Source organism: Notothenia coriiceps, unplaced genomic scaffold (genome assembly GCF_000735185.1).
Source record: "Notothenia coriiceps isolate Sejong01 unplaced genomic scaffold, NC01 NC01_scaffold00037250, whole genome shotgun sequence".
NCBI classification, from domain to species: domain Eukaryota; kingdom Metazoa; phylum Chordata; class Actinopteri; order Perciformes; family Nototheniidae; genus Notothenia; species Notothenia coriiceps.
Genome location: NW_011369951.1, coordinates 15,974,466 through 15,984,629, shown reverse-complemented (window position 1 = coordinate 15,984,629; position 10,164 = coordinate 15,974,466). Strand labels below are relative to the sequence as shown.

At 38.8% G+C, this 10,164-nt stretch overlaps 1 protein-coding gene across 1 annotated transcript in view; it reads right to left on the bottom strand.

Annotated features, from left to right (window-relative positions):
* Positions 1-2,901: 2,901 nt before the first annotated feature.
* kiaa1549lb (KIAA1549-like b) overlaps positions 2,902-10,164 on the bottom strand; it is a 66,625-nt gene continuing 59,362 nt past the window's right edge. Inside the window, exons 18-22 of the mRNA XM_010796492.1 lie at positions 7,557-7,925; positions 7,377-7,471; positions 6,898-7,043; positions 6,606-6,757; positions 2,902-5,648 (exon numbers count right to left, since the gene is read on the bottom strand). Of these exons, the coding sequence (XP_010794794.1) occupies positions 5,385-5,648; positions 6,606-6,757; positions 6,898-7,043; positions 7,377-7,471; positions 7,557-7,925 (1,026 nt within the window). The 3' untranslated portion in view covers positions 2,902-5,384. The remainder of the gene's footprint in view (positions 5,649-6,605; positions 6,758-6,897; positions 7,044-7,376; positions 7,472-7,556; positions 7,926-10,164) is intronic.

The following is a 10,164-nucleotide window of genomic DNA, read 5'->3' as shown; positions in this document are numbered from 1 at the left end:
TAATATCGGGACCGATAATTTATCTGCGGACCGATTATTATCGTCCACCACTAGTTTTCTTCAAACTCAGACACTTTGGCCTGCCGGCTGTATCTCAAAGGACAAAAAACAATTGTCTGATGATCTTTTGCTTGAACAGGTCTGATTGTCCATGGTCCAATGTTGGGGGGGGGGCGGGGGAGTATGTTGTAATCTGTCAAAATGACTGACTACATTCAATTTATCGTCATAGTGACATAAGTATTCGGTTATCGGACTCACATATCAGAGTCTCTGCATCATCAGTACCAGCGATGGATCCAGAATAGCAGGGGATATTGCTGCCAAACTGCCAGCTTACTAAAACCTGGAGATGTGACAGTGTCTTCATCAACTTTCCACACAAACCTGTCAGATCTATGCTGCCAGAGTCCTCGTGACTGGTGAGTTATTGAAAACTTAAGTGAACTGATTCACTTAGTGCAGTCATGATTAATTCCTTTGTTATTTGTGAGATGCAGTGACATAACACAAAAGGGTATACTGTGTTTGTAGTACTAGTAGGTCAAAAATGGTTCTTCTTGTTCCAGTCTGTTACTGATCACTTCGATTTTGACACTTTAAATATTGCTAGCATACATGCTGTAAAATTCCCATTTATTATGTGCGAAAAAAGTTTTATTGAAAATAATATTCGGAATTTTTTTTTTTTCCTTATTATTCAATATCGCGTAAATACCGCACCGTGGACCTTGTTATCTTATATTTTCGTACCGTGAGTTTGTTGGTATAGTTACATCCCTAATCAACACCAATTCTAATTTTTCCCTTTTCTTACTTTTTGGAATAAAAATTCATGGTTTTTACTTCACTATGGGCGCCAAATGCTCCACCACACTGACCTCTCAACCCATGCTTACACGTAGATTCTTTTGCTATGTTAGTTTTCATGCATTGCGAGTGTTTCTTTACTATACGTACATTCTCAAAAATAATTAATTTTAGCAGTGATTTGGACCAAGCATGTATGATGTAGTAATACAAAAACTATGTTAGTTCACACAGTGTGACATTAGCTAGTCATGTTAGCTTGTAATATATAGAGCAGAGCTAACTAGCAAGTTAGCCGAACGTTAGCGGTTAGCTTTTTATGCTATGCTAGCTGTTGGCTACTGAACATTAACAAACTAGATTCTGCTGTAAGAAAGCTGTGAAACTTTACATTAAACTTGGCGACACTGTGACACCCCGCTGCATGTTTATGTGTAATTCTCCCGTGTTGGAGACGAGAGGGTGGGGGGGCAGCACTGCAATAAGCTGTAAGCTAACGTTAGCAGGCCAAGCTGTTAAGCTAGGTTTCCCGCGCAACATCTTGCAAGAAACAGCATCTCAGGGCTTCTTAACATTTAACAACCTATTAATGATGCATACCAACTTAACGGGAACAAACTCAGCTAACTAGAAGAAGAAACGTAACCTTAAATAAAAAATAAAACATTCACAAACTAAGGATTATCTAAATACATGTTTCACTCCATTACAGTTGCAGGACTCACCAGATCTCAAGTCTTCTGTTCTTTGTTGACGTCCCGATGCTCATATTTAACGTGTAAAAAAGATCCCGATATTAATCCATAAACTCCTGCAGCAAACATACAGACAGACAGCTGTAGCTCCAGCAGGAGGAGACCTGCTCAAACTGACGTTGATGTTTCAAATGTGAACGACAGGCACGGCAGTTCTCATTGGCAGGTTTCTTCGATGACGTTTATATTAACCAATCAGGAGTGTTGTGGACTCATTCCAAACATGCCTGACTTGTCTGCCGTGTTCTGGCTGAATTTTATTTCAAGTGCCGTAGCTCTGGCTGTCGGCCAGAATCCGAAAACCATACATTATACTGTAAAACTAAGGTTTATTACTGTATATTGACGACCAATGAAAAAAAAAACACAGCAACAGAACACATAAATAAAACAAGGATAACTGTGACTTATTGTTGAGTAAATAACAGTGTGTGTTTTAAACCTTGGTCCTCCCTGTAGAGATTTCTCCACTTTCTATGCTTTTTATTTTGTTTAATGATATTGTCAACTGTAGATGTTTACAATATAGTAAGTTAGGAATTTAATGAAAACATATTTATTTACTTTTGTTTCAACATTGGATATTTTCTGTTTGGTATTTCGAGCCAAACACTTCAGAGACATGTTTTGTATATATCTGAGCTTTAAATGGGGAAAGGAGCCTTGAACAAAGTTGTCAAGGTTGTCTCCTGAATATATCGTTCATCACCCCAGTGCCTGCTGGAGGCCCACCTGCTGAGCTGCTAATGGACTGCAGGAGCAGGAACTAGTTGGACCTGTGTGCTTCCTTCACAAACTTATGAAGCTGAATTAAACAGGCAAACCAAATGGAGCAGACGGTGAGAGTGATAGTTAGAGGGTACATGGGCCAGAAACGCTTTCCAGGAACAACTAGGACACGGAAAAAACAGGCTAGTGTTCTTGGAAAATGAATTTCATGAGTGAAATCTGGTGAAAAGGCACACTAATTGTCCAGGTTATGAGAAACAACCTGCAGTCTACAAGATAAAAGCTGTCACAATACATACAAATGTGTAGAGTTTATTTTTTAACCAAAAGAACAATGCACTGAGTGATCACCATTGATTATCTGTTTATTTTCTTTTTTCTTTCAATATTTTACCTCCGTTTGTTGTAAACAGTTGACAATACAAATCACCTCTACTACTAATTAGTTCTAAAAATGATTAGGCTACAGTATATTGGAACATGGTTAAATGCCAGGGAAGTCCAGCATCAATGCAACAGTCCTTTCAGCTCTTCTGTTAATGCTCATTGGGAAATATGACATGCAAAAAGTAAAAGAGGAATTAAAGACGCAGATGATGGTTGAATCTTCTATTAAAACCTTTTATTTAATTGTAATCATGTAGGCTAATATTTCTCTCATCCTCCTTCTGTCTCAAAGTCTTTTTGTTCAATCAATCACTGAGCAACATCAAATATAACAAGATCAGGCAGATGAACAAAGGAAATTAGAAACAAGTCAGGAAGACAAAAAGACATAGATGTTTAATAGGTTTAGCTCACTTCATGTTTCATTTGTTAGAATCATCATTTTTCTAAACCAACTAAAACCCTCTTATTTAATAACGCCAAGTTTTCTCAGTTATCCAGCATGAAAATGTGGAAAGGTGTTCACTTCTGGTACACAAAAATGGTTTCACTGTATTTAGTACAGTTCTTAAGACATTAAGTGCTCCTCTGAATAATGGGTAAAAGGAATATTGGGAAAACAAGCTACAACAAAGTTCTTGTCAAGTTTAAGACAAACAGTATTTTGTTACCTACTTAGACAAAAACAGGCATGATGAGTATAAAAAAAAAATGTTGGGGGGTTAGGGTTGTTGTTGAAAAGTAAAAAAGCTAAAGTCACTCAGGACTGCTGTAAAAGCAACTCTGTTAAACCAAAGGAAAAAATGATTTAAAGGCATTTTCACTCTTATTTGTCTTCCTGCGTAACAAATGCCATCTGTCTTTCTGAGAAATATGTATTCCAATAATGCAATCATTGAATAACTTGGTAAAAAGGAGTCTTAAAAAGTTTAGTTTTGAGCATTAGCTTGGTATAGTGGCCTGAGTCTAATTTCATAAACAGACATAGGCTGACAAAGCTGATTTAGATGGCCAAGTAATTCAGATGAAAATAAGTGTGGTATTTAGATGATAATTGAACACTGTCATCAAAAAGACTAGTTGAATCCTTGAATTTACAAATCTTCTACTAAGTAAATAGTTGACCCACTTAATTTTAAATTGATATTTATGACGGTTTACACTATGTATCCTGGTAGGTAGAAGTTTGTTCAGTCATTTGTCATGCCCCAATGTCCCGTGTGGGTGATTTAAATAATGATTGAATTTGAAAACTGTAAAAAAAAAAAAAGCATTTTTAACAAACTTGCAATGATGAAATTACCTTTTAAAGTAAAATGTCTACCTCAGCATAATTTCATTTGCACTTTACAAAATAGATGATCCCAGAGAGCACTGATGCTCCACAGTAATATGTTCTCACTGAACAGGGTGCTTCTGAAACAGTTCTTCTGCACACTCAATCCGAGTCGACGCTCAGGCAGACATTCACAATGTTACACAAAGATTTGTGCACTTAAAACTTCTTAGAACAGGAGTACTGATGTAGGACCTATTATCAGGTCAAGATCTTACATGAACTTTGTATTTTATTCATGAAATGCACCCATTGAGACCTCTTAAATGTTTCAAGGCAAGTAAACAAATGATGAAATCCCCTTGTTCAGTGTTTTACCTTCACGAGAAACTGTGGCAGCAGCAAAGAGAATGTTTTTGTGACAAGGGTTTTGGGGTTGTGATGTATTGCACTGTATGTGCAATACATCACCTGTGCATCTCGAAAGCACTGGGTTAGTAGGAAAATTCTTACTCTGTGCAAATGTGAATTAACATAACTTTTTCATTTGGGTTTTTGAGCGTGTGTCTATGTTTCTTCTTCTTCTAAACAATAGTTTGGTCGAAGTATTCACGCTATGTCAACCAAGTCAAGGTACCTTGTGCAAACAGATAAATACTTCCGTCTATTTCATATACATGAAGGCAAACATCCTTCTATATGTGACATCATCATAGATGCAACTTCCATGTTTAAATTGGGATCAACTAAAAAGGCAAATGCATATGTACTGTATTAGTCCATTTGTTATTTAACATAAACTACTTTAAATCTCTAAATAGTTAACCAACCAAGTACAATCAGTCATATGCTTGTTATTAGTGATAAAGTGTATGTATGTGATATGAAAATAATAACAAAAATATATAAAATGTGTAGTTTGATGTGGTAAAGATGCTTGAATGAACTGATATTGATGTAGCCTGTCTAGATAATGGTCTATAAAAAGGAGATAAGATACATAATGTCCTAATACTGTACATGCTCATATACACTGTGGTTTAGACTTATACCATCTGACAGGAAGTATTTGGTCCTCTCAGTACAGACAATAATGCTTTTCTCTTTTCAATCAATTCTGATTAACAAAACAAAAAGTGTAATCCTGGGAATAAAATTATATTTTCCATATTTATCGATCCTATTGACATATCTACAAAGAAGAATTGCATGTAGTTTCTTGGGGCATCATCAGTAGAGGATGACATATTTTCTCTTCGTTTAAATGTGGAGCTGCAAAACAATTGTGTGTAAAAAGAAAATCAATCAGTGGGTAAAGTCCATTTTACAGTAAAAACATCAAAAATGAGTCTAAAAGACTACCGCCTTTTGTGTACCGCTTAAAGACCAATGCACAGTCAACCTTCCTGCACACAAGGGGATTACAACTAGAACTCAAACATGTCATTCTGCTTCTTCGCCAGCTTGGCCACCTCCTGCCGGATAGCCTGCACCAGTGCAGAGGTGGAGAGGCTGCTCAGGGGCACGTTGTCCATGTCCTTCACCAACTGGGGCAGGCTTTGCTGGCAAGCTGTGCTCGGGGCAGTGGGTGGCAGCTCCAGTGCCTGGTTGTACTGCAGGGGCAGCCTGGGGGGGCTCCCCTGTGGGTAGCGAGGATGAGGAAAAGCCTCTACATACCCGGGCAAGGGCACCTGGAAAACAGGGCAGACATGAAATCAGTAATACAGTTCATTGATAACATTATTACCTATAAAAGTAATGGGTGCCGATGAGATAATTAGAGCGTTACAGTATGTGCAACAGTTTTTAATTTTATTTTTCTGAGTGAACGTTTTCTCTTGCAACACTATTTTAGAATAAATTAAATGGGAGTTTAAAAAGAATGAATAAAAAAAATAAAAAAGGGAAATAAATGAATGTGAAGATGTACTGAGTGGATGTTTGAAATGGACTTTGGTTCAAACACTCCGAAAACGACTACTTTTGAATGTTGATACATTTAAGTATTAGATTTACAGCCATACATTCAGTTCAGCAAATGGTTTCTAGATGACACTGGTTCTGCAAAAAGACACTGGATGAAGGCATCTGATTGAAACAGGCGAACAGACAGGGGGAAAATGTATAAAACATTCTTTACAAACAAGGAGACGTGTGTGCAGGGGAAGGGAGGACGGGAGGGTCACATGGGGTATAACAGATCTGACAGGAAGAAAAAGGAACCTGTCTTTATCAAATGAAAAACAGATTTGAAGGTCTTTGTTCAGTGAATCCCATTCATATTCAAGAAGTATAAAATAATCATCTGAGTGCTGAGATGGTCTTCGAAATATAATATTTAATACAGCTACACTGATCTTCCTATTTTGAGTGTCCTTAGGCTGACAAGAAGTAATGGAAAAATATCCCACACAGCTTACACAGTAATGTGTTAGTTGTGTGTATTCAATTAAAAAGTATTGAACTCAGGGTCTTCTGTTTATAAAGTCAAGACACTGGCTTCTAACGTCATGTCACAAATATTCAGAAAATTCAAGATATAAATACAAAGCTGTTGATGTACTGGGAACAATTGTGACGTTCCTAATTTATACCAAGACATTTGATTTTATCACCATAATTTGGTTATTAAACCAGGGCTTCCTTACAGAGTCTGCCCACTGTGGCGGTAGATCCTCAGGTTCAGGGGGATAGGACATCCAGGAAGGGCTGTGGTATGATGTGGTTGGCGTGGACACAAAGTACTCTGAGTACCCCGACCTGGTGGCTGGGATGGCGTAGACAGCTGTTATTGGGTTTCCTACAGAAAAGAGATTACATTCACTGATGAATGCATTTCAGGGAATGTATTACCATTCTTGAAAAATGGATGCTGGCATGGATGCAAAAACACGTTATGGTTTCTTTAAAAAATGCCAAGTCATCTATTCATATGCTTACCTGAGTAGTTGGACACAGGCTCTGCAGCGATAGATGGAAGTGCCGCTCTAGATGTAGGCCCATATGGGTTGCTGTCACGTTGACTGTGCATTCCAGTGACAGATGTCTCTAAACTCCTTCCCTTAGGCCCCAAGTCAGAAGTGGAACTAAATTGCACAGAGATTGGAAAGGCATGAATGTAGAGAGTTACTGACATATTTGACAAGTACCACTAGATGGCAGACACAGTCCATTTTGAAATGGTAGTACCTCATTAACATTCTTGCCACCTCTCAATGCACTAGTTCAATATTCAAATTTAAACAAGGCCTAAAATCACCCAGGCAAAAACACATTACCTGGCAAATGTATCTCGTCCCTGAACATGAATTTAAATGTGAGAAAATGTGGAATATCCGATGGGCTCCGGGAGGCTACGGGCAGTATGTGTATGTCTTTGTCTGGCTGCATCTGTGTGTGTGCGACTGATTCAGCCTTACCGTCTTAAGGGGTTCCCAGGGGGAGGACCAGTGCGAGGCGGTAAGGGGGGAGGAGAACCAATGGCCATCTCAGGAAGCTGGGTGAAGCGAAAGGCCTTAAAAACATAGTGAAGGGCATTTAAGGTTACATAAACTCCAACACAGCTCTAAAGGGAGGGGAAATAATTAAATCACACTTACCGGTTTGGGAAGGCTGCTGTCATATATGTCTGAGCCATAGGACGGTACCCACTGCAGACCCTGTCCACAGCTCATTGTACCCGGGGCACTGGTCACAACGTCTGCGTAGGGGAGGGGAGGTGGCGCGGGGCTGTAGTGGTCGGGAGGAAGGTGGAGATGGGAGTGCCTTCCGGACGTGGACTGCCCCCCTGATGCCAGGCTGAATGCCTCCTCCAGCAGCAGGTGCATCTGCTGTCGCACTTCATCAATGGACGGCTGTGAGCTCAGAGTGGACGTCTCCGAGTGGCCTTTCAAACCGCGGCCGTACATGTATCCCCGCGGCCCCATTAGACGGTCAACATTCGTCTCCTCAATCAACTCAGGTTCAGTCTAAATAACATAGATCAAAAAAGAATTTGAATTGAGATACAGAGTACATAGAGACAGTGTAAACTATTAAATAACATAATGTGCAAGGGATCGGATCGAGAGGCAAACACAGTAACAAACAATATGGAAGCTTTAATACAAACAAGAATAAAAGGATATACTATAAAGCTTGTGGACAATTTTAAGTACCCAAATGTTAGTTCTATTGAGATTGCTTATAATGGTGAACTCATAGCCGCAGCCACATGTGGAGCCAGATTCTGTTTCTGATTTACGCCAAGATCAAATATTAGAAAAACGAAACCTTTCCTTACTGAATTAGGGATATTTCAATAGAAGCACCTTTAAAAAGCTAGAAAGTTACACGTCCTGTAATGTCTCCAGTCATTCTCTCAGTGGTTTGTTGACAGGATGCTGAGAAGCTGGAAGAGGCTGTTTAATGTTAGCAGAGCTGGAAGAGTTGGATCCAGCTGTGTTACTGCTTGGTCACAGTAGGTTTACGCAGCAGAACCAGGCAGTTTGTATCACTGAGTGCTAACCAGCATGGTTCTGTACTGCAAAGCATCGAACAATACTTAAGCAGTTGCTATAAGTCTTTTGTCTTTGTGCTAATGCTATTTCTGTATCTAAACCTCAGTTTCTCACTTCTTATCTATATTACATTTAATTATATACAGTTTACCCATTATCATGTTTCCCATATATATACTGACTGCTGCAGCTCCGCTGTCACAAGGACCGATACAGGAAAACATTCCTGCCCACTGCAATAACACTGTACAATAAATCACCTCTGGCTGGAAGAGAACTCTCTGCTCCATAGTTTCTCTTGTAATAAAACCACGTTGTACATTTTACACATATATAAACTGTTCAATACTTAATATTCCATATGTCATATATTTATTTATGTATATATATATATATATATATAAATTTGTATATATAATATCTTGTGAAATCCAACATGGATATTTTCTATTTTCTTTATTTTCTTGTTTATTTCTAGTTTTGTTTTATTGTAAAATGCCTGATGCTGCTGCAACACAAACAAATTCCAAAAATTGGGTTCAATAAAGTACCATCTTATCTTATCTTATATTCATTGCATCTCCATCTAAATGATTTACCCACTACCTCACTTTTCCATTCTCTTTCTAAAATATTTCCCCTCATCGGTTCACACTCTTTACTCTTTTGCCATCTCCCAGCCTCTGTGTCCATCTTACTAGTCCTTATATTCAGCGATAAACGAGTTCAGGCTGCCCTACTTCCTGTGTGAATCGTAGGTAGCCACAGGAGACCTAGCATAGTGCACCTCATGAATCAGCCAGCCCTGCAACAGGGAACGGCGGAGGTTTGCATCTGCAGTGATGGGGTCTGTAGCCACAATAGTCCCATTGTACATGGTCAGGAGTTCTTTAAAAGGATTGTACTGACTATAGAGCCTGCTGAACATTTGGCTACACAGGGTTCAACCAAATAGAAACAAATACAAACTGACCAAGGGTCATGACAATCGAAGTCTGGATAATCTAATTCTGTAGAGCTTCTGAATTCATATGGCATTTTGCTCATGGCACCGCCCTGTCGTCTCAAGAGCCAGATAGATCCAGATGATACAGACTATGAATAATATGCATAAGAGGCTATTTTTAAAGCAGACATTTAACTTGAAATAGCAGGAAAAGCACAGGGTATATAATAACTATTTTTTTCTCTTTGAGCATCCCAGTAAGCCATGCCAGTGGTCCAGCACAACAATACAAGAGTCAGTCACAGTGTCCTGTGTTTTTCCTGCTGTCACTGGTCAAAATTGCTGGCAGGTCAATGGCAGTGCACTGAAATATTTCTAAAGCAGGTCATGTTTATTTTACAATAGAAGAGCTCAGAATGAAAACACTTTTAAGGAACAGCGTGCTCGAAGACTCTCAGGAGCTCATATACTGGTACTCTGACATCATGACAGAAAGAGCCATATCCATTATGGAACAATACGAGAGAGGAGGAATAAACCAGCCATCCTGAGATGCGTTACATATCAAAATGACAGAACCTTATAAATCTTAATTCTTAATTATGAATGAACCAGTTCCTTTCTTTGCTTTGGCTTAACTGAAACCCTGCCTGAGAAGAAAATGTCTGATTTCGAGCTCAGTGACTGCACAGTGCTTCAAATAGGGCAATAGGACTCAAGTTAGCACTGATAAGCTCTGATAATTATGTTTTCCATTTTTAT